The sequence below is a fragment of the Phaseolus vulgaris genome, chromosome 8 (genome assembly GCF_000499845.2).
Source record: "Phaseolus vulgaris cultivar G19833 chromosome 8, P. vulgaris v2.0, whole genome shotgun sequence".
NCBI classification, from domain to species: Eukaryota; Viridiplantae; Streptophyta; class Magnoliopsida; order Fabales; family Fabaceae; genus Phaseolus; species Phaseolus vulgaris.
The window spans coordinates 7,032,128-7,057,572 of NC_023752.2; the positions used below are offsets into that span (position 1 = coordinate 7,032,128).

The following is a 25,445-nucleotide window of genomic DNA, read 5'->3' on the forward strand; positions in this document are numbered from 1 at the left end:
TTATATAAATCATATTAAAAATAATATTTTTTAATAGTTCATAAAATATTTTATTTAATAGTATATTACTATTAGATTCATTTATAATTATATTAAGTATAATATAATTTATAAATCTTTAACAAATTAATTTTTTATCAAGTAATCTTTTTTTTCAATTTGTAAAAAAAATTTAACAAAATTATTTTTTATTTATTTATTTGTGTATTTCTTTACCCTTCTTCATCTGTTTCTATTACTTATTTTGAACACCCAATTGAAATAGAGAAGTTTTTTTCACACAAGTCACTTCCATTATTCAACAATTGTACAATTATTAAAAGTCAACTTTCCACACTCACAACAAAGACAATCCTCTATGAGAGCTTATGCACATCAGCACATATTCTTTGTTTATTTCATATTAGATCTCAAGTTTTCTTCTTCTAATATTTTAAGCTTGGGATTGTTGAAAGAGAAAATAATGAAGGGAAATAAAATGAGAATAAATATTTCATTATTTGATTTATTACAAATATAAAGATGAAAAAATAGTGAAAAAGTACTTATTATTGTCAATTTTCTTACTTTATTTTTCATTTCTCTCTCGCAAAATTTATAAAATAATTTTTTCATTTTTCCAAAGTGTGTTCTTTACAATAAAATAGTGTGATATAATTGACAATTAATCTCTTAAGATTTGTTGATTGGAAAACTTTAGTTGATAAAACTTTTATTTCTCTTATTTATTGTGAATAGAAGATTATTGAATGTAAGAAAAAATAAAGTGAACAAAGAAATATAATTGTTCAATAAATAGAATTATGGAACATGTTTATATTTCCGGAAGAAATTGTTCATAGTAAATAATGAATAATATTAAAGTGGAGCATTGAAGGAATGTTTCAATCCGTATAAAAAATATAAGGTTTTACTTAGTCTCTACTTCTCTACATGTTTCATCCATCATCCTACTTTAATATGTGTTTTACACAAAATTTATGATATGAAACTAACGTAATACCCAAAAAAACTTACGCAAGTATTAATATCTTTTCATCATAATTGTAACATATCATCAACCAAAACAATTGGTTATTCTACAATATGTGAGAAGGAGAGCGATAACAAGTTATCCTTTTACTATGATTATTTCTCTCCCATCAGTTGGAATTGTCTTTAGTGCCTTACGTTGTAGAAGTTTTAACATGTTTCGTGAAAATACCAGTCTGTAATAATTAAACTGACATGGGAAGGCAAGCATTTAATCTAGTTGTATGTTATTCCCTTGGGAATGATTCATATTTTGCAATTCTTATTGGTTCAAACTCTATTAGTTACACAACCAACACATGGTATATGGCAAACTCCCCAAGCCAGGTTAATATTAACGTATACTCTAGAGATACCTTTGGACATTGTAACTCTTGGTATCTTATGTGTCAACCATATCCAAGCATTTAGTTGTGTCATACAAAAAATCTCTTATACATCTACCCTTCCTTGCTTGAAAATGATCATATTCCTATGATTCCAGATCATCCAAACAATTGCTTCCAACACTCCTTTCCATATTTTATTTTGTTTATCATTCAGATTTATCATATGGAAATGATGAAAGTGTTTCATTAAATTCGTATGGTAACCGTGTATGATTTTTTACATCCTAAGGTGTGTAATAATTTCATCTTTTAGATGGCAAAATTCACCGCGGGTGTTGGTTATCCTTATCTCTTGTATAAAAATTGTACTTTAGTTGAGACTCCACCCTTCAACAATCGTCATGCCACATGTTGAGCAGCAAGACACGCTTTTGTACTCCACTTACACTTTGTGCTGCAGGAATTTTTTGCTAACAATAGTAGGCAGACTTGACAGTATATTCCCCTTGGTCTCTCCTTCCCCCAATCCCATGGTCTCCTTCCATCAAATGTAATTATTGTTGTGTTTTCCATACAAATCTCCTACATCTCCAACCTAAATTCCACTTTTGTGTTTAATCACACCATCTCCCTAACTCTGCAATTGTTTTCTCCTTACTCTATGAAATTGCATATAGCCTAAGGAATTTGTCTTCAATCCATAATGATAAAGACAAACCCTTACATCTTTCTCATACCAACTTATTCCCAATGACTTGTTTTCCATTGAAAGATGTTAGCAAGTTGTTTTTGTATTTTTATAACTATATATATATATATATATATATATATATTTGGTTCTTCTATACAAAGGTTTGTTGACATGCAACTTAACATTACCTATTATGATTGTGTCTAGGTCTTTTTCAAGCTTTCCCGCATTCCTAACATTAAGAAATTTGACGAGTTTCCTTGTTATAAACACTTTTCTCACTCTTTTCCAACGTTGAAAGATCTTTCCCATGTCTTTGTTATCGTAATTATTAGATAAATGTTACATTCCACCCATTATCTTCCTTCATCCCAGTGAACGAAAAAGAACTAGATACAATATGGTGTGTAGTAATTGGAGTAACATATACTACTTTACTTTTCCTAAATAGGCCCAAATTGACACTAGATTCACCTACGAAAAATAGAAATAAAAAACATATTTGGAAAAGAAGATATATTTTCTTAATAAAAAAGACTCCGAAGAATGATTTTCCTCTAGAGTTGGATTCATATAAAATTTTAAAGAAAGAGTTTGAGTATTCTAAATTTTTTTAAGATTTGTTAAGCAAAAATTATAAAATTTGGTCTCCCGTATTTTGAATAAACTTTTAAAAAATTAGATTCATCATTATGATAAGAGAGAGCAAAGATTAAATAGATAGTGAGATTTGACGTAGAGACAACCTAAATCTTAGTTTTTTGACGTAGAGACAACCTAAATCTTAGTTTTATTGTCTTCCTTACTTAGTTAAACAGTGTTGGAATTAGATATACTCAAATTATAACTCTTATTTATATATATATAATTCTATTTATTTAAGCAATTATTTAGTCTAATTACTTAAACTTGAGTTGATCAATGCTTCTTCAAATCATATGAATTTGTACTTGTGATGTGTTATTTTTAAATTGAACTCAAGTCTTTATCAACATGTAAAAAATAACAATGGACTATATATTTTCCTTGATCCATTTTCTTTATTTCTTATATTCTTCTAGATACAAGCTTTACCAATTATTTAGTGAGAATCCACCTTAGTATTACCAATTATTTTATTCATGATTTTATTCTTCCATGAGTCAAAGAATTACAATTGGAAAATATATTAACTTAATTTTTGTAAGAATGGTCTATCAAGAATACAGTGATACAAGTGGGACAGGTACCTAAAGGCATCTTTCTAAACAACAAAAGGGTTCTTTTTGAGTGAAGAAAAAAAAGTTGAAAATATAGAATCTTATAATACTGTAAAATGTAAAGTATAAAGAAAAAGAATAATAAAACGTACAAATAAACGAAATGAAAATATCAAGTTCAGTAAACACGAGTAAAATTTCGTGAGCTGTAAAAAATATTAGCCAATGCTGCATCCCCACCGTAAGCTAACATGTTCCTCACTGAAACTGCTGCAACAGCACCAACGCCGCAGCGAAACTGTAAACCGCGAAGCGCACGTCAGCGCAGCTCGCGAACGCGCCGCCAGTGGGAGACTGCGCCACCGTAACCGGCGGAGACTGAGCGGCGTCGGGACCGGGAGGCTCCTGGTAAGGCGGCGGCGGCGGCTGGTTGAGGCTCGGCGGCAAGCCGGCGCCCTGCTGGACCTCGATCTCGAAGGCCAAGCCGTGCTGGCACTGCACGCCGTCGCTGGCGTCGGAGAAGAAGTAGTTTGGTCCAACTATGGTCAACGGCACGGCGATGGTCAACGATTCGCCGAAACTACGGCTTCCGCCGCCGTACACGAAGGTACCGTTGTCGGTATCGTCGGCGGTGCAGTTCAGATAGGTCGTCTTGTTGTAAGTCTGAACCACCGTTTGGTTGGAGTTCGTATTGAAAACTAAAAATTAACCACATAAATAAAGCAAAAACACGGAAAATTGAATTAGGTTTTCGCGATTGATTTACTAGAAAGTTGAGAAAGTTGAAATTCGCATTGAATTTGTAGATTCAATTGGATTTAATTTCAATTTCATTTGCGTTCGTTTTGGCGGCAATAGCACATTGTAGCTTAATTGTGTTTAACGACTTCGTGTTCTAAATGTGCAATCATAATGTAATGAAATGAAAAATAGAGATTGAGTTTTCTTACTGAGATAATCGCCAAGGTCGAAGATTTGATTGGAAGCCCAGGAAGAGTAGTTAGTGGCGGGTATGTTGGTGGTGGAGTTGAAGGACCACCCGGCGCCACCGCCGACGGTGTGGTTGTGGTATCCGGCTGTGGCAGCGGAGACTGCGGTGACGAGGAGGGCGCAGACCGTGAGGTGCGCCGCGATAAGTGGCGCCATTGGCGGTGATGGGTGGCGACTAGTGTCAGAAAAGCTTTTTGAGCGAATTTGTAACTTGTATGAGTATATATAAACCTTGTGTAATTTATTAATCTCTGAAAATAAAATATTCGTAAAAGAATTCTTTAAAGTCCATGAAACCGTGTATAACGGGAGGGACCAATGTATATAACAAATGTTTAATTTTTTTAGGGTGAAGAAAATATGTAAAACGTTGAAACTTTGAACTAAAATATCAATACAAAATGTCAAAAATAAAATTTAATTTAATTAAAAACCATATTAAAATTAGATAAAAATCTTCCACTTAATTACGGGTAAGGGTTGCGAAAGCCGCGAAGCATCACGACTGACTGATCTATGACGACGAATCATGAGTTGACCAAGTTAGCAGTGTTAATCCATAGTAATCCTAAACACGAATCAATTCTTTAATCTGGTCCACCAATGAAGACCCATTAAGATAATATAAATAACACATATTTCAAGAATCAGGTACGTCATTATTTACCTGTTCTGACAACCGAGAGTTGAATCATTTACTGACTTGATCATCAGAGTGTCTTTCGCAGATACCATCTGAGTAAGTATTTCCGAATGACCGAGAGGTGAAACGAGAAGGAAAAAAGAAGTAGCAAGCGAGAAAGGTGAAGGACTAAAGTGACTGAGGATATCAAACAATAATTTTCTAGAACCCAATACCAAAAATTGACAACAATATTCAAAAATTGGTGTAAGAAGTACTGGTGCTTACCACGTAGCTTCCTCTTTAATAGACTACATTTCTCTTTCAAAAATTTCTTACACGCATTAATTAATAAAAATTAAATCTCCCTTAATCATATTCATCTCATACCAGAGTCAATGGGTCTAAGCATGCGTTAAGATATCAGTTTTCATTCTTTTCATGGAACATCATATCAATATTTGATATTTTTTATCAGAAGGCAAATACACCTTAAACTCCACTTTAATTAAAAATTATAATATTTTTTTAATTTTAATTAAATTAAACTTAAATAAACTTCTTAGTTATATCCACATACATACTTACAACTGAATAATGAATGAGAATTATAATATTATATATATGTGAATAATAATCAGAAAATTAAATTAAGTCGGCTCAACTAAAGTTAAAAAAAGAAATAAATTACTCAACGTTTTAATATAAATCTATTTAACAACTTACAAGGTAATGCAATAATTAAAAATAAATAAATATTTATAATTGAAAAAAGCAATAACGAAAGTGAAGTCGTTGTATAAAGCTGGTAAAGCATTGACATCCGACATTAATAAAAAAAAAGAGTTTTAATAACAATTAAATGGTTAATTGAAAAAAAAATTATTGAAATGTGGAGCATGTAAAGAAAAATTTAAAAAGAAAAAAGAAGCAGTGAAATCATTAATAATAAAAAAATGTAGATCTGGTACATTAATATTAACAATAAGGATAGTCCCAACATTCATCATTAGAGAGCTTGACAGTATAAGAAATCTCAGAAGGTTCAGCCATTTGACCCATCTCAGAGGGTGCGATGACATTAATGCCAAGTTCGTCAACGCATTTTTGGCGCTGTCGTTCTGTCAAAGGATTGTTCCACATAAGAGGGTCCATGGCAGGTGCAACATAAAATGGCTTGTTACGGTCCCAACTTCGCACAATTTCTGTCAATAGATTGTCAGATAACCCTCCCGCAATCTGCAAACAAAATTTCCAAAATGTTCAAGAAGACAATCTCAACATTAAAACCAATACTATTAAATAATAAATATCATCTCTCATATAATATTTTATATTTTTACTACTTTTTTAATTATATTTATTATAATATTTTAGATTTTTAATTATAAGTACTTTTTCAATTATAATTATCATAACATTTTAAATTTTCAATTGTAATTATTTTTTAATTGTAACTATATTTTTTCAATTATATTATAATTGTTTTTATTAATTATCTTATGTACTATATTTATATATAGTAAGTTCCACAACATTTAATAAGTATAATTATTTTATTGATTTTATATTTAGTTTCTTTATTTTATAAAATATACCTAAATTATTAATTTTTTACCAGCGTTTGGTGTTGTTTCAAACAACATTAAGCGTTGAGATAATTTTTTATGTAGGGTGTGAGATGTACTAGCGTTAAGTGTTGTTTCAAAGAGCGTTAAGCGCTGAGATAATTGTTGATGTAGGCTGTGTGAGATGTACCGGCATTAAGTGTTGTTTCAAACGGTGTTAAGCGCTGAGATAATTGTTGATACAGGCTGTGAGATGTACCAGCCTTAAGTGTTGTTTCAAACGGCGTTAAGCGCTGAGATAATTGTTGATGTAGGCTGTGAGATGTACCGGCGTTAAGTGTTGTTTCGAACGGCGTTAAGCACTGAGATAATTGTTGATGTAGGCTGTGAGATGTACCAGCGTTAAGTGTTGTTTCGAACGGCGTTAACGCTGAGATAATTGTTGATGTAGGTTGTGAGATATAGCGGCGTTAAGTGTTGTTTCAAAGAGCGTTAAGCGCTGAGATAACTGTTGATGTAGGCTGTGAGATGTACTGGCGTTAAGTGTTGTTTCAAACAGCGTTAAGCGCTGAGATAATTGTTGATGTAGGCTGAGATAGCAATTGGAAGGGGATTAGTAAAGTTTGGGGATTAGGGTTTCTTCCATTCATTAATGTTTTTGGAAGTGGTCTGTCAATGAATAACAAAGTCGTTTGTGGAGGTGATCTGTCAACAAATGATCGTTTCTGGAAACGATTTGATTCTAGGGTGCGTATTGGAGATTGTGGTGGAGTTTGATTTTGTAGAGTCGTTTTATTACCTACAACAACTCAAGAACTTCGGCAACCAGGATCATCACTCGATTAAGATAATTAAACCTAAAATATATCATTTTTTCTCACTTCTTTCTCTAAATAAGATATATAAAACTAATAAGTAGTAAGTGAGAACCAAAAATTTGCTAAGTTTATTGGTTTGATTACCTTAGCAAGGGTATTTGCAGACAATGGAGCAATGACCATTACATCAGCCCATTCCAGATACTCAACAGAAGTTTGACCACCAACAACTAGATTGGGAATTGTTTCAGCATTAACAAAAGGTACCGATGAATCTGTGAAAACAACACCTACATTTGCCCATGTTGAAAAACATTGACAAAGAAGCCCAAATTTTGAAGCATCAATGCACCCGCAAGTACCAAGTAGAATCCGAGGCCTCCTCGAAATAGGATACCTTGGAACAATCTCTGAAATATTACTGTCAGAATTTGAGTCATCATCATCCATCACCTACAGATTTCAACAAAAATCTTGACCTGTACTTTGTTCTGATGAATTTGTCAATATATAACCATACTTCAGTTTTCATTTATCAGCTACTAATGCAAAAGTTCAGAAAACAAAACCATCACAAGTTCATATTTACACATGCAGGGATTATTTAAGAACTACATAAGAAGATTTGCTTGCACCATTTGACACTCAGTAATGCTTACATACTCAGAGACCATGCATGATCACGGCAAGAAGATGAAGAGCTGAATCTTGAAACAGATGAATTTATTCTATCATGCATGACATACCACAGGCAACAAGTTGCATGACCCTTTATCAAATAATCGATTTTGAAACTTGTAAAGTTGATGGGGTGCTCTAGAATTCATGACCAAATGAAGCCAAACCAAAAGAGATAATGAACCAAATAATGTGCAAAAACAGAAGAATGAAGATGTAAAGAAGAATATCACCTTAAAGAAACTCCTTTTTCTCTTTCTTGCAAAAGCTTTCAGACATAGAAGAAGAACATAGAGATGTATGAGAAGCTCAAGGCTTATAGCCATTTTCTTATATATAAAAACTTGTTATTTATTTAAGAAAGTCTGGTCATTTGAAATTTCTTTATAAAAAATTATAAAATAGAATCAAGAATTTAAAATTATCATTATGAAATAATATGTTAATATTTTTAAAAGACAATAAAAATTAAATTTATATTGTTGGTACAAACTAAAACTTTAAAAATTCAATTTAAAAGAAACTAGAGTTCAGATAATATTTTAATAAATATGATATTAATATGTTCAAATGTGAATTGTTTATGTAAGGAAAACTCACATATTTTCAATTATGTGCATTAAATAGCAAGGTAGTTAAAACTTTAATTAGACTAGACAAGAAAGATAATTACAAAACTATATTAACTTTCTTGTACGGTAGTTTTATAATCTTTCAAGACATTAAATATGAAATTTTTTATTTTAATTTAAGGCAATGGTTTCTTTATTCACAGAAAAAAAATGGTTAATTAAAGATTATACTATTAGGCTATTTTTTTAAAATATTTAAACCAGAAAAATCACATCAGTTTCGAGAATGCAAGTTCATATTTGATATTTTATTTAAATAATTTATAATTTAATATTAATGTTTATCTTAATCATTAATTATTTAATTGAAAACATTAATTACTTTTCTTTAATATACATTGAATATTGGATAACACGTTACTCTTTGTCTAACTCTACTTCTTGTGAAGAAAATAAATTAAAGAGCACATAATAATTTGTTTAAATTCAACAGACTAACTAACTGTTAGAAATGATGTACAATAATGCAAATAACAGTTTGAAGTAATTTTAGAAGACAAAAATGTTATACCAATTAAAATAATCCTCTTTATTACTTTATCATACATTGTCTTATAATTTTAAAATTGTGCATTTCTATAAAATTTCAATTTCATGTTAACGTGAAATCTAAAATTATAATCTTACATGACATGATCAATTATGAATTATTAGAGGATAATTGTTTTTATAAAGTTTAAAATATTTTGTAATAAAATATATGATTTAAGTTAAAATTAAAAAAAAAAATTAGAAAAATAACTTAAAATTTTGTATAAAAAAATTGAAACTTTTATATTAGTTCTTTTTTACGGGATCAGTTGATATTAATATGTTGAAGTCTCTTATATGTTACAATTAAAATTTACTGTTGACTCAATCAAAATTATGATAGATTATTTATTAAGGACCATGTGATTAATTTTCAACTAATTTAAGTCTGAATTTTTCAAATGGATGTTAACAAAAGTTATTTTTAGTGGATATTGTTAGAGTTATTTTTTGGTTGCTAATGTTATATTTTTTCTATCAATTAAGGTTTTTGTTGATAAAGGTATTTTTCAGCAAAAGTTAACTAAATTTTTAATTAAAGTCTTGTGTGGGAAACATTGTTATGATGTGTGCAACATGTAACATTACATATTACCAATATATATTTAGAAAATTGGTGAATTGCAACATGAGAACTCTAACCACATTCAACAAGTGACTATGTGTTGTTTTGTTGGGGATCTTAACACAAAAAAAAAGTTTGATTTAGAATTCCTTTTCTACCAAAGTATCAATAATAACTGCATTCTTTACTTGTGTAGGTTCTTCTTTTTAATGTCTTCTCTTCTCAAGAAAAAAAGCATGATTGAGCAATTAAGAAAGAAAACTTTCGAAAACAGTCCAAGGGAAAACAATGAAGATTTGCTTGCACTTGGTAAGGGACAACAAAATATTCAGCATTGACACATTTTAACCATTTTCAAAACAATGCATGATCACAACCAGAAGAGACAAAACTGAATTGAAACTACAGAATGTAACCAAATCATTCTCTCATATACATGTCACACAACATAATGAATGCAAACTCGGATCAAAGACTCATTTTAAACCTTTGAACCCAAAGGGAAGAAAAAAAAACAGAAAAGCAAAAAGTGAAAATGAAGAAGTCCTCTCACCTTGTAATTTATGTATCTCCAACTGTTAACAATTTCTTTTCTTTACCGCAGCCATGTGAATCAGAAGAAGAACACAGGTTCAAGACATTTGAATCTTCTCAGATCGTGGCTATTAGAATTTTAAATTGCTCCATGAATACAAAGAGAAAAATACAAGGTTATAACCATCTTTATCATATTAGTTTGATTAAAATTTTAAAGCTATTTTTTAAACCCTGAGACCTTGATGAGTTGTGTATCATAGGATAGTGATTTTTTCATATAGAATAATATTTCTTTTATAAAAAGCATCATTTAGACATATATGATTCCCATCTAAGTTAGTATCTCATCTCAATATTCATATGCATTTTAGAAAATAAAACTATATTAAAAGAGAAAAAGAAGTACTAAGATTAATTCTGTCAAGGTTGTATTATAATATAGTACCTACACTTTTGTAATGGAATTTATTATTGTAAAGAGTTCCACACATTTAGAACAGCTGTCCATAACTGTGGTTTTTGTCACTACATTTAGATTTTCCAGGAATTAGTTCATTAGATATGTTAGGATGCGAGTGAAATTGATGGAATGGAAAAAGGAAAAAGAGAGTTAAAGGGGGAGGTTATTTAAATTAAGGAAAAAAATGAAAAAAAAAATAAAGAAATGTTTGTCAATAATTTAATTGATCACTACAAGAAAAACTTTGATTTAGCTTCTAAATTTTTGCGTGGACCATTTGCGGACGCTACTCTCGTCGGCCAAAATAAGTAAAAGCCTACGCAAGATTTACATTGGACGCAAAACGGATGTATATATTGATTTAATTTTTTATTTTTTATAAAAAAAATTTGCGTCGGCCGCGGCCCACGCATAGGCGTCGGTTTTGCGTCAGCCGCGGCCCACGCATAGGCGTCGGTTTTGCGTCGGCCGCGGCCCACACATATGCGTCTATAGCCCACGCATGTTTAGAATTTTAAAATTTAAATATTTTTAATGTATAATAAATATTTTAATATTTAATTCTTTATTATATTTATTTTAGAATTATTTCTTTAATGTTATAATAAATTATTTAATTTATCAATTTTGAATATAAATTAATTAAATTAGATTTATTAAATTAAATAAGAGTTTGATTTAAAATTAATTGAGTAAAATAAAATATATATTTAAATTATTTAAATGTTATATAAAATATTTGTTTATTTTAAATATTATTTTATTTATATATTGTCATAACTATTTTATTTTTGAAATTATGATATAAATTAGTTAAATTAAATTTATTAAATTGATGATAATAATATTAAATTTATTAGATTTATTAAATATTAATATTAATACTAATAATATTAATAATATTTATAATAATATTAATTATAATATCTATACCTATATATAAAAGGGATTCCCCTCTTAACTACCATCTTATTTTATTTTAATTTTATCTCTATCTTATTATTTTATTTGTCATCTTGTGAAGAGTTTAAAATTTATATCTCAAAGAGTTTAAACATTCTACAATTGCATCTTTTTTTCCAGTTCATCTTTCACTTATATCCCATCAAACTTTCTATCATTTTTTTCTCCTTTTCATTAAACTTTCTATCATATTTTTCTCCTGTTCATCTTCACTCTTATCCCATCAAACTTTCTATCATCTTTTTCTCCCTATCATCTTCACTTTTATCCCATCAAACTTTCTGTTTTCAAATTCAAATTACCAGAAGTCGCAAGTTCCAGAACCAGTTCCGTTCCAGAACCACGAAATCAATCTGTAAGTGTTGTTTTTCAACTATAAAGTATATATTCTGATTTTACTTTTATTGATTATTCATTTATGAATGTCTTTGGCATTTATGATGACAATATTATAATTATTGTGCTCACACAAACAAATAGAACAATTAAAAAATTAAACCAATGAGAGGGTTACTATATGAGAAAACATATAAGAAATTTCCATCCAAAGGATCGTGATTGGGAGGCATTGTAGTGATGGGTGAGTTGCAGGGATTATGGTTTTCTTAGGGGTTTAGTTTTTTAAAAAATTAAAAATTAATTATTCAAAATTTTAAATTTAAAATGGTAGTTAAGAGGAGATCCCCTATAAATTTAAAATTTAATATTTAAAATTCAAAATGGTAGTTAAGAGGAGATCCCCTATATATAAGTAATTTAAAATTTAAAATTTAAAATTTAATATTTAAAATTCAAAATTCAAAATTCAGTATTTTAAATTTAAAATGGTAGTTAAAAGTAGATCCCCTATATATAGATAATTTAATATTTAATATTTAATATTTAAAATTTATTAGTATAAAACGTTTACGAAATTAAATATTAAAACTTAAATATTAAAAATTCAAAATTTTAAATTTTAAATGGTAGTTAAGAGGAGATCCCGGTAATTTAAAATATAAAATTTAATATTTAATATTTAAATTTTAAAATTTAGTTTTTAAAAAATTCAAAATTCAAAATTTTAAATTTAAATTTTAAATGGTAGTTAAGAGGAGATCTCCTATAATTTAAAATTTAAAATTTAATTTTTTTTTAAATAATTTATTATTTTATATATTTATTTTCACATTTTGAAAAATATATTCTGAATATATTTTTTATTTACGCTATCTATTTTTTCCATCTAAATAAATAATATTAAATAATATATACATAAAAATATTTTTTAAATATTATCATATTTTATGTATTTATTTTCAAATTTTGTAAAATATTTTCTGAAAATATTTTAAGTTTAGCTACCTATTTTCTGTCACGTACTTTTATTTTTTCTTGCTATATGTATGTTTGCATTGCAACAGTGTTTTTATAATTTGTTGTGCTTTTTGTATTGATTTATATTTTACAATTTTTTAAATAATTATTCTAATGTTTATTATTATTTTTTTACATTTTAATACATTACATAACCAAATGGAAAATATAATTGCTTTTTATACATTTATATTTTGAAAAATATTTTCTAGATATTTTTTTACGCTACTTTTTAAATAATATATTGATCAAAATGTTTTTTAAAATATTATCTATATTTAATATCTTTATTTTTACATTTTGCGAATTATATGAAGATATTTTTTAATTATATTTTTTAATTTATATAAACAATATTTAATATATAGATCAAAGTGTTTTTTAAATATTATCATTTTTTATATATTTATTTTAACATTTTGTAAAATATTTTTTGAAAATATTTTTAATTTAGCTATCTATTTTCTGTCACATACTAATTTTTTTTTTCTGTTGTATGTATGTTTGCATTGCATTACTCATTCTTGGTTTGCAACACTGTTTTTATAATTTGTTTTGCTTTTAGTTTTGATTTATATTTTAGAATTTTTTAAATAATTTTTCTAATGTTTATTAGCTTTCTACATTTTAATACATTACACAACAAAATCGAAAATATAAATACAAAAGATGAAAAGTAGAACGACAAAACCAAACTTGAAGTTAAATATTGCAAACATAAGACGAAGAATGACCATGGAACAAAGGACAAATGAACTATCTACACAAAGCAGAAGTTATAAAGAAAGGAGATTGAAATCAATTCGATATTTGGCTCGATCAATCAATAATGCAGGTAACAAAGATGTTATATAAACATTTAACTTTTCACAATTATTATTTCTAAAAATTTTTTATATAGTTTTATTTATTCCTTCATTTAACTTGACATTTGAAGGATCAAACAATAACGAGGCAGCACCAAGTAACACACATGTTACTGAACCTGGTTAGTACACTTTTATGCATAAAATGTCAATTTTTTAAAAAAATATTTTAAAAGACAAATGGAATATCTATACGAAGAAAAACATATAGAGAAATGACAAACAATATTATTCATATCCCAATATTGTTTTAGGAAGGAGATTGACATCTATTCAACATTTGGCTCGATCAATAAATAATGCAGGTAACAAAAATATTACATAACAAAGCAAATATTATTTTGTAATAATTTTTTTAATATATAATTTTATTTATTGATTCATTTAACTTGATATTTGAAGGATCTAACGGTAACGAAACAGCACCAAGTAACACACATGTTACTCAACCTGGTTAGTACACTTTTATGCATAACATGTCAATGTTCAAAAAGTATTTTAAAAAACAAATGTCTATACGAATAAAAACTAATATAGAGAAAGGAGAAACAATATTAGTCATATGACAAATATTGTTTCAGGAAGGAGATTGACATCTATTCGAAATTTGGCTCCATCAATAAATAATGCAGGTAACACAAATATTACATAACAAAACATATATTATTTTGAAATAATTTTCTTAATATATAATTTTATTCATTCATTCATTTAACTTCATATTTGAAGGATCTAACGAGAAACAGCACCAAGTAACACACATGTTACTCAACCTGGTTAGTACACTTTTATGCATAACATGTCAATGTTCAAAAAGTATTTTAAAAAACAAATGTCTATACGAAGAAAAACTAATATAGAGAAAGAAGAAACAATACTATTCATATGACGAATATTGTTTCATGAAGGAGATTGGCATCTATTTGACATTTGGCTCGATCAATAAATAACGCAGGTAACAAAAATATTATATAACTTGATTATGTATGTAGTTTTATTCACTCATTCATTTAACTTGATAGTTGAAGGATCTAACGATAACGAAGCAGCACCAAGTAACACACATGTTACTGAACCTGGTTAGTACACTTTTATGCATAAGATGTCAATTTCCAAAAAATCTTTTAAAGGACAAATTGAATATCTATACAAGAAAGGAGAAACAATATTATCCAAATTACAATTTCTGGTTTCAGGAAGGACATTGTCATCTATTTGACATTTGACTCGGTCATTAAATAATGCAGGTAACGCATATTATTGCTTTTATTTTTTCTATATAATTTTATTCATTTATTTAGCTTGACATGTTATACTTTTACCCCACATAACTTTCAAGGATCAAATGATAATGAAGCGGGACCAAGTAACACAAATGTCATTGACATTGAACATGGTTAGTATACTTTTATCGCAATATATACGTGATAAAAGTTCAATGAAATACTTTACTTTTTTGATAAATTATCATACATGTAAAAATGCAACATAGATTTCGACAAATGCATAACTGTGCTCGAAATTTTAGAAATACTATTGCGATGGTAATGTTTCAATTGTCTACTCTGACTACATGTGCACATTCATTTATTTAACTTGACAGCTTATACTTTTACACCACATAACTTTCAAGGATCAAATGATAATGAAGCAGGACCAAGTAATACAAATGTCATTCACATTGAACATGGTTAGTATACTTTTATCGCAATATTAACGTTATGGACGTTCAATGAAATACTTAACTTTATTGACAAATTATTATACATGTAGGAATGCAATATAGATTTCGACGGACGCATAACTCAGCTCGAAATTTTAGAAATACTATGGCGATGGTAATGTTTCAATTGTCTACTCCGACTAAATGTGCACATTGTCATGCACGATTATTTTACCATGAATCACGTGATATGTGTTGTTCGGGTGAAAAAGTCATACTTCCACATGTTACTGCTCCGGATGAGTTGATTCAAATATTTTTCGGTTGTTCTTCTGAAAGTAGACATTTTAGACAACGTATTAGAAGTTACAACCATGTGCTTTCATTCACTTCACTTGGTGTTCACATGGATGAAAATATAGTTGCAACTGGTCGTGGTATATATAGTTTTCGTGCTCAAGGTGCAATGTATCACAGGATTGGAGGGTTTTTTCCAAATGAGGGTTCCAGACCACGTTTTTTGCAATTGTACATTTATGACACTGCACATGAATTACAAAATAGGATGTTGGAAACTCCTCATCTTCATCAAACCATTGTTAATAAGTTGCAACAATACTACATCAGTGCAATCCATTTGTGCATGTATTTAGACAACTTGCTCAAGGACAAAATATTCATGAATGTACTTTACTCATTAAAGAGCGTCCTGCCAATCAACCACAATATAATCTTCCAATTGCATCTCAAGTGGCAGCAATTATTGTTACTGGGGACACAGAATCAATGGCACGTGGGCGAGACATTAAAGTTGTAAGTCATGATGGGAACTTAATAAACATTCAAGAAACTGTGGGATATTATGACCCTTTACAATATCCACTATTATTTCCTTTTGGAACATATGGTTGGGATTTCAACACAAAAAATCTTAATGGCCAAAGTATCTCATGCCATTATAACTACATGGTTCAGGTAACTTCCAACACAATTATATATATATCATTTCCAACAATTTACTTATCAATGTTGTGTCATAAAATTAATACACATACATGATTACATCAATGTAGATTCGACCCAATGATCAATCTACAATATTACAAGCGGGACGACTTTTACAACAATATGTTGTAGACAACTATGTCAAGATTGAAGCAGGAAGGTTACGATGGATTCGAAATCATCAAAATAATATTCGTGTTGAAGTGTATCAAAGTTTGCAAGATGCTTTGCACGAAGGACAAACTCACACAGGTACATAATATTTGTAACATACTACATCTATTACATATAAATATATCAAAACTCATAGTGTTTTTTTATTCAAGGAAATGTTGGACAAAGGACAATATTATCATCATCATTTATTGGTAGTCGTCGAGACTTGACCCAACGATATGAAGATGGCATTGCAATTGTTGCTCATGATGGTAAACCTGATATTTTCCTTACAATGACGTGCAATCCTTCATGGAGTGAAATTTCATCAGAACTTAAAAATTTTCAAACTCCACAAGATCGTCTCTTGCTCACAAGAATATTTCGTGCAAAATTTGAACAATTGAAGGAAGATGTGATCGATAAAGGAGTTCTTGGAAAAGTTAAAAGTTACATGTATGTGACTGAATTCCAAAAACGTGGACTACCCCATGTGCATATGTTACTTATCTTACACGATAATGATAAATTACGTGATCCAGAAGATTATGATAGCATTTTTAGAGCAGAGATACCAAAAAGTGAAGAAGAACCACAGTTGCACGAAGTTGTACTAAAACACATGATACATGGGCCTTGCGGAACTCTTAATCCAAGATCACCATGTATGAAGCACAATCAATGCAAGAAAAAATATCCTAAATAGTTCTTGGACGAAACACGTCAAGGTACTGATTCATATCCACAATACAAAAGACGTTTCAATGCACCGGTATCTATAAATAGAAATGCGACTGTTGACAATAGATGGGTGGTTCCTTATAACCCTTGGTTGTTGCTAAAATATGATTTGTCATATAAATGTTGAGGTGTGCAGTAGCATTAAAAGTATTAAATATTTATACAAGTATGTGTACAAAGGTCCAGATCGAGTAGCAATGGAGGTTCGTAGAGGATCAATTGTAGATGAAGTCCAACAATATGTTGATGCTAGATGGATTTGCACTCCGGAGGCTTTATGGAAAATATTTAGATTTACACTTTATAGAATGAATCCAAGTGTAGAAAGATTACAAATTCATTTACCAAATCGTCATCAGGTGCGCTTCTATAAGCATAAGAACATAAGTGATGTATTAAATGATGACAATGTCTCCAAAACCATGCTCACACAATTCTTTGCACTAAATTGTCGAGATTCACATTCTAGAAGTTATTTGTATAGAGAAATTCCACAACATTATTGTTGGCATAACAGACAAAAGGAATGGTACCCAAGAAGGTCAAGGAAGAAAGTTATTGGTCGAATTTATACTGTATCTCCTTCAGAAGGAGAAAAATTCTTCTTGCGTATTTTGTTATCCCATATAAGAGGGTCAACCAGTTGGGAATACCTATTATCACCAAATCAAACATATTGCCCCACATTTAAAAAAGCAGCTGAAAAATGGGGATTTTTAAAAAGCGATAATAGCATTCATGAATGCTTAGTCGAAGCATCAAGTTTACAGATGCCTTATGCTTTAAGGAGGTTGTTTGTGACCATATTAATTTTTTGTGAACCAACTGATGTTCGAAGTCTCTAGAATGACTTTTATATCTTTATGGCAGAAGATTATACTTTAAGAAGCACTTCTATGGACATCAACGTTAATATGCTATTAAGGGATTTGAATGAACTTCTTATTCAACATGGTAAAACAATCAATGATTTTGATTTATCAGCATTAACATTGGACGCATTTGAAAATACTTCAGTACCAAGAATTATACAAGAAGAGTTATCAATACAAATACCTAATGAAGATGTTGACAATGTACAGAGATTGAATACTGATCAGTTGATCGCTTTCAATACCATTTTAGATGTAATTCATCGTAAGCAAAGTCAAGTATTTTTTGAGGATGGACCAGGAGGAACCGGTAAAACATTCATTTACCGTACATTAATTTCATATTATAAAAGTAAAGGAAAAATTATTTTAGCTACAACCTCCTCTGGTATAGCTGCAACATTATTACCTGGTGGTCAAACTGCACATTCTCGATTTAAGATACCTATTAATGTAGAAGTTGGTTCCTTTTGTTCAATAAGCAAACAATCTGATCTTGCAAAGCTACTAAGAGAAACAACCGCAATTATTTGGTATGAAGCACCAATGACTAATAGATATGCTTTAGAGGCATTAGATAGATCATTAAAGGACATTCTAGATTGTGATGCTCCATTTGGGGGGAAAGTGATGTATTAGGAGGAGATTTTCGCCAGGTACTACCAGTTGTTCAAAAGGGTACAAAGGCACAAATGATTCTACATGTATTGTTAAGTCTCCTTTATGGAGTAACACAAAGGTATTGCATTTACAACAAAACATGCGATCATTGCAAGATCACAATTTTGCAAAATACCTCATGCGCATTGGAGATGGGATTGAACCTACAATTCTTGATGATATGGTGAAAATACCCCATGAACTAGCAATACCATGGGAAGGAGAAAGTTCAATACAAAAACTTATACAAGAAACATTTCCCCAATTGCAATTTCATACATGGGATGCATCTTATATGGTTCATAGAGCCATATTGACTCCAAAAAATGAAGATGTTGAAATACTTAATAACATGATTATCGATCATTTTCCAGGAGAACAACATAATCTATTGTCATTTGATGAAGTTGAAGGAGACACACATAGTCTATACCAACAAGAGTACTTGCACTCCATTGCTCCACGTGGCTTGCCACCTCATATTTTAAAGCTTAAAAAAGGTGCATCATTAATGTTGTTGCGAAACATAGACCCTAAATATGGGTTATGTAAGGGGACAAGATTATTGTGTCGTGGGTTCTACATGAACATGTTGGATGTTGAAATCTTGACAGGTCAACATGCTGGAAAAAGATCTTTCTTACCAAGAATTAAACATAAAACAACAGAAAGTGCAGGTCTCCCATTTGTGCTTATTAGGAAACAATTTCCTGTGAAATTAAGTTTTGCCATTACTATAAATAAATCACAGGGGCAAACTATACCTAATGTTGGAATTTACCTTCCACGACACGTTTTTAGTCATGGTCCATTATATGTTGCACTATCAAGAGATGTTTCTCAAGCTTCAACAAAAATTCTTATTAAAGAAGGACACCTTGAGGGAGAAGATGGAAATTTTACAAAAAATGTTGTTTATAAAGATATTTTGTTATCACAAAATCAGGTATTGTTCGTTTTATTTATGTGTGACACATAAAGATAAGTATAGGTTATTATTCTACTTACACTATTTCTTATATATATATCAAAGGTAACATAATATACAAGAAGCTCTTACAGTTGAATGAAGATAACAAAACAGGGCATTCACACATTTATCTACACAAACAGGTGATTATCAATATATGTATATTGCATATATTTGTGTGTGTACTTTACAATTTATTCATAATTGACATTCTTTCGTAGGGAACAAAATATGTAAAGACGAGAACAATTATAAGGATGATCAATCATTCGCATTGGTTAAACCAATTGACATCAGGGTATAATGATTTTACATAATGATGATGATAATGTCATTTTTTTATTCATAATGTTTTATAAATTTATATTGTTAATATAAATGTGTGAAAAATAACATTTTTTTATTTTAATTTTAATATTAAATATAAATACAATATAAATGAACACATAAAAAATGCGGATACACAGGCGCTAGAGCGCCTGTGTGCTCGCTAGTTAATAATAATGTTAATTATAATATTAATTATAATGTTAATTATAATGTTAATAATAATATTAATAATAATATTAATAATAATGTTAATAATAATGTTAACAATAATATTAATAATAATGTTAATAATAATATTAATAATAATTTAATAATAATGTTAATAATAATTTAATAATATGAGTATAATTTATTTTATTATTATTAATAATAATTATATTAATATGTATAAATTATATTAATAATAAGTATAATAAAAATGATAATATGACCAAAGAATTTGTCTGGTCTAGTGGTTAATGCTTCCTTGGATCATTAGAAGGACTTGAGTCTGAATCCTGGCTTTAGCAGTTTCCTTAGAGAATATTAATTTGGTTTCAAGTCCTATGATGCATAACATCAATATATTGATTAAATATCTTTTGTTGATATAAATTAATTTTTTAAGGAAATATCAAATTAAAATTTATTATTATTTATTCTAATTTTATTTTTTATTATTAATATTATTTTTATAATTTATGACCTGATAGAGTATGTTAAAAGAATCTCGATTAACTCAAGAATGTGTAAGAAACTTAAAATCCATAAAAGAATCAAGGTTCAATGTTTAGCTTGCAACCTTCATCAAATGGGTAAAGAAGAACAAGTAAGCAAATGAAAGTATACATGGATCAAGACAATATATGAAAGTAATAACACAAGTCACCTTCAATTAAAAATTCAAAGCATAATGCATAGAGATTTGTCACTTGAGAAAACTTCTAAAGATAAGAACCAAAGTAAGATAAGAGAACTTTTAAGACTCTTAAATATGAACTCAAAATTATCCAGACAACAAACACTTGCTATGATAGACTTTAAATGACTCTGATACCATATTACGAAGTGAACTTGAGTCTAACTCAACCCCATAAAACCGGCTCATGAGATGAGGTTTGCACACTTTTATATACAATGAAATATTTTTATCTCTAGTCAATATGCAATCTCAAACACGCTTTCCCAAATATGTTTCCTAAATAACCATTTCATAAACCTATACCATTATGGAAAGGTGTTTGAAGAAACATATTTTAGGAATACGTTCTAGATTGCTTATTTTGAAAACATATTCTAGAAAGTACCTCCAGCAATAACAACAACCCATGTGAAGCAAAAATAATGTCCCTGGTGGTGGCAATGCAACAACAAAAGCAAGAGAAGAGACAACAATCAGAAAAAAGACAAAGGGAAGCAAAGATGAAGGAGAAGTAGCAAACAACTATGCAAGGACAAGAAACAAACGGTTGCGCAAGGAAGGAGAAGAAATAAAAACATACTAAAAGCCTCTAAGGACAATTTTATCATTTTGTGTACTTGATGCGGTAGAGATAAAAAATAAGGGGTGCAAGAAGCAAAGTTCTTTAACCTTTATGTCGAAAAAATGGGATGTTTCTTCTTGCACCCAACAAAGTTCTTCCTGCACCCAATTAATATTTAAAAAGACGATTTTACCCCTTTTTTAAATGACTTCCGGATTAACTTTTCCAAAACCTTACCTGACACTTCTTTCTGGAATTTATAAGTGTATTTTCAAAAAGAATTTTCAAAATAAGATTTTCATATAACATGTATAATACATTCCAGACTAACTTTCCTGAAATATATTTCAGAAAGAAATTTTCATAATTAGACCGAATTAGATGAGACATTTTGGTTATTTCACCTATTTTGATGGAGTGCAGGAAGAAACACTCGAAAATATGTTATGACCAAAAGAACAATTAAGTTTGAATGTAATTCACGGCCAACTTGAACATCCGGAAATAACTAGTTTATTGGCATGATTGATTAGAGACTATGATAAATGCCAAAATTCCTTAAAAATATATCCAAAACTGAGTTTTCTCTCAAAGCATCTTCACGCTAATTTTTATTTTTATTTTTTTTAATTATCTTATTACTGTTACTTAGGATTTAGAAACACTATTTAGCTTTCACATAATATTCTTAGATTGTTTAACTTTAAAAATCATTGCAAAAGAAAACTTAAAAAGCCAACATAACCATCTGCCATTAAGTAAACAATCTCATGTTGGCTACAATTGGGTACCTAATGATGCTTCATGAGCACAATGCAGGGTCTTTATTACTTACTACTCAATGAAACCATGATCAAATCAAATATGATCACAGTATATTCAAGTACTCAACTCAACTGATAAAAGATCTAAAAGAGCCAAGATTCCAGTCTTCCAGTCCTGACTAACCAAAAATCCTTACTTACACCATAATGGTCAAAATTGCTAGTCCTGGACTACCTACTCCTTTTACTGCATTTTTAACTCATAAAAAAGTCTCACAGTTGAGTAAATGGTAGAAGGTTCAGCCATTGCTCCATGCTCAGTATCCCCATTAGCTCCCCTATGTGAGACAGGTGGGATGAGAGAGATGCCAAGCTCATCAATGGCAATGCAATGCCGTTCTGTGAAAGGGTTTTTCCACATTATAGAGTTCATGGATGGTGCAACAAAAAGTGGCTTGCTGTAGTCCCATGCTCTCACAATGCATGTCAGAAGATTGTCACATAACCCTCCCGCTATCTACAACAACATATTTCTGAGTGAGAAATAGAATAAGAGGCAATGGAAACTGCAAATGATATACTAAAAATAGAAACATGCACACAGACTTATACAAGATGTAAGCATCAGATTTGAATCCTTTTTTAATGTTAAGTGGGCAGAAATGTTATCAATCTTGTGGCCTACAAGTTGGATTCCCTACATTCATGCATTTTTGGAATCATGAATCAGTACTGTTAGATGAAGATAAGTTCACATACAGGATTTGTGTTATAAGTTGGATACAAGAAATAAAATATGAATCATTTGATCTTCATTTTAACAGTTTCAATATTGACTAAATGCAGAAATGTGACATATCTAATTCCAATAACTAATCATAGCGAGTCTTCTTAGCAGCAACAACAAAGTCTTTTCGATTACATGGATCACACAACGTCATTCCTAATCATAGTGAGTTTTTATTTAATAAAAACTGCCTTTTCTCTCTCACAGTGAATACATTCTATTAATCAACAATGGAGAAGATCTAAATCCATGCATGACATTGAACATTACATGATGATCATGAACTTGCATATATTCTAATAATTGATTATTCACCATTGTTGCACTAACAGACCAGTCTTAGACTAGCCAGCTTGTTCAATGCATAGTAATTATCACATTGCAGTGCAGATAGAAAGAGATAAAAAGCAGCCAAGTTTGTCAGTTTGATTACCTTACCAAGAGTATTTGCTGACAGTGGCGCAATGACCATGATTTCAGCCCACCTAATAAGCTCAATATGAACCACACGATCACCTATCCTTTTCCAAGTGTTCCATTCATTATCATCCCAAAATACATGAATCTCCTTAGGAAATGTTTGTTCAGAAATAAAACGCAACGATGATTTTGTGACAACTGCCCTTACGTCTGCCCATTCTGCAAAACTACGGCAAACATGTCCAAATTTTACAGCAGCAACACTTCCACAAGCAGCAAGTAGTACCCGAGGCTTCCTCCGAATACCTGCCACGGATTTTGCCTTTTTACTTGCAGGATCAGAGCAATCCATCACCAACAGATTTCAACAATATCTATCTCCACATTAATGCAAAGTATTAGAAAACCAACCATCACAAACTCATATATCTATCTCCATACGTGCAGGGATAAAAAAACTGCGATCATCCTATTCAACGTTAAATAACAACGGAAGATGTTCATGCCTTGAGAATCAGAGTTTAGGCTTAGGATGCGTATTCATCAAACTATAGGGAGTACATTGAATTCCAAACCACCTCTGGATTAAGGGAAAGAAAATTCATTTTCGCTACATAACCATAATCACAGCCACGTGTTAAAAACATATACAGCATTTATCAGTGCCCACATTAACAGCATCAACAAAGTCACAAATTTTTAAGCACACAATATTTCCACCGGAGAGAGAGAGTGGGGGGGGGGGGGAGCTTGAGGATCAAGAATTTCGCTCACACTCTTGTTTCTTTAAAGTAAAAGAACAAAATTGTCAGAAATTTGATTGAATGGTATAAAAGGGAAGGACGGTTGATTTGTTTCTAGTTTCTACTATTCCATACAAGAAAAAAATGGAAAAAAAAAAATCACATATACCACACCCAATCGTCAAGAGAGAGAGTTTTGTTGGTAGAAAACATTTTGACCGTAAAAAAAGTGGATAACTTGAGAAAACAGGAATAGCAAAGTTGAGTCGAGTCCAAGACAAGCCAAAGAAGATTTGCTTTCACGTAAAAATGAAAGAAATGATCCCATTTAACATCTTTTACAGTATTTCCGAAACAATTCATGATCACACACAAAAGAATTTAATCTTGAAGCAGACGAATTCATTCTCTCATGCACACCACTCATAAAAGAAGTGCATGACCCGTGATTGATAATCGCATAAAGAGTGCACATTCCGATCAAAGACTCGATTTTGAAGCTTTGGATGTTGATGGGGTGCACCAGAATTCGCCACCAAATGACGCAAAAGCAGTTGGAAGAAAAAGAAAAGCAAAGAAGAATAAGAAAACAAAAAAACGAGAGTTAAGAACATGTTTCTCACCTAGTGAACTATGTATCTGTGACTAATCACAAATCTATCTTTCTCCTTCTAGCAGTGTTGCGAATCAGAAGAACAGAGACCTGCCAAGTTCAAGATTTTTGAATTTTCTCTGAGGAACCTACGAAATTGCGCTTTTGTCGTGAGAGTCAAACATTTATATTGGTTGGACCTTGCAAGGCATAAACCCAAACTAAGCCCAAACTTAAATAGAGCACACTTCTTCACTCCTTTTTCTGGCAGAGTATTTATTATTATTAATTTAAAAACTTATATAATTGTGCTCATCAAAAATTAAAACTTCAGATCTACAGAAAAATATTTTTATTAATTTTTAAATTTATATAGCATGTTAGAAATTAAAAATTGAGATCCGTAAAATTGTGTGGTTTTAATAAATATTAACTTGGTGAT

General features: G+C 30.1%; 3 protein-coding genes and 1 pseudogene across 3 annotated transcripts; 2 read left to right on the top strand and 2 right to left on the bottom strand.

Moving 5' to 3' along the window:
- Positions 1–3,336: 3,336 nt before the first annotated feature.
- On the bottom strand, positions 3,337–4,560 carry LOC137826459 (early nodulin-like protein 18). Its single transcript, XM_068632429.1, has 2 exons — positions 4,202–4,560; positions 3,337–3,949 (listed from the first exon to the last, which is right to left on the bottom strand). Exons 1-2 carry the CDS (start codon positions 4,395–4,397, stop codon positions 3,510–3,512), a joined length of 636 nt encoding a protein of 211 aa, XP_068488530.1. The 5' UTR covers positions 4,398–4,560; the 3' UTR covers positions 3,337–3,509.
- Positions 4,561–17,599: 13,039 nt separating this feature from the next.
- On the top strand, positions 17,600–18,247 carry LOC137823690 (uncharacterized). Its single transcript, XM_068628916.1, has one exon. It carries the CDS (start codon positions 17,600–17,602, stop codon positions 18,245–18,247), a length of 648 nt encoding a protein of 215 aa, XP_068485017.1.
- Positions 18,248–18,265: 18 nt separating this feature from the next.
- LOC137823691 (uncharacterized) lies at positions 18,266–19,913 on the top strand (annotated as a pseudogene).
- A 2,457-nt stretch (positions 19,914–22,370) lies between these two features.
- LOC137827060 (phosphopantothenoylcysteine decarboxylase-like) lies at positions 22,371–25,162 on the bottom strand. The gene is made up of 3 exons (XM_068633269.1): positions 25,035–25,162; positions 23,682–24,042; positions 22,371–22,978 (listed from the first exon to the last, which is right to left on the bottom strand). The coding sequence occupies exons 2-3, from the start codon at positions 24,018–24,020 to the stop codon at positions 22,706–22,708; spliced, it is 612 nt and encodes a 203-aa protein (XP_068489370.1). The 5' UTR covers positions 24,021–24,042; positions 25,035–25,162; the 3' UTR covers positions 22,371–22,705.
- Positions 25,163–25,445: the final 283 nt, after the last annotated feature.

Excerpts from the sequence above, each read along its gene's own strand:
- LOC137826459 (XM_068632429.1), bottom strand. The coding sequence starts at position 4,397 with ATGGCGCCACTTATCGCGGCGCACCTCACGGTCTGCGCCCTCCTCGTC. Across the intron at positions 3,950-4,201 it reads CGACCTTGGCGATTATCTCA|TTTTCAATACGAACTCCAAC; the intron begins GTAAGAAAACTC and ends GTTAATTTTTAG.
- LOC137827060 (XM_068633269.1), bottom strand. The coding sequence starts at position 24,020 with ATGGATTGCTCTGATCCTGCAAGTAAAAAGGCAAAATCCGTGGCAGGT. Across the intron at positions 22,979-23,681 it reads CAGCAAATACTCTTGGTAAG|ATAGCGGGAGGGTTATGTGA; the intron begins GTAATCAAACTG and ends ATGTTGTTGTAG.
- LOC137823690 (XM_068628916.1), top strand. The coding sequence starts at position 17,600 with ATGGAGGTTCGTAGAGGATCAATTGTAGATGAAGTCCAACAATATGTT.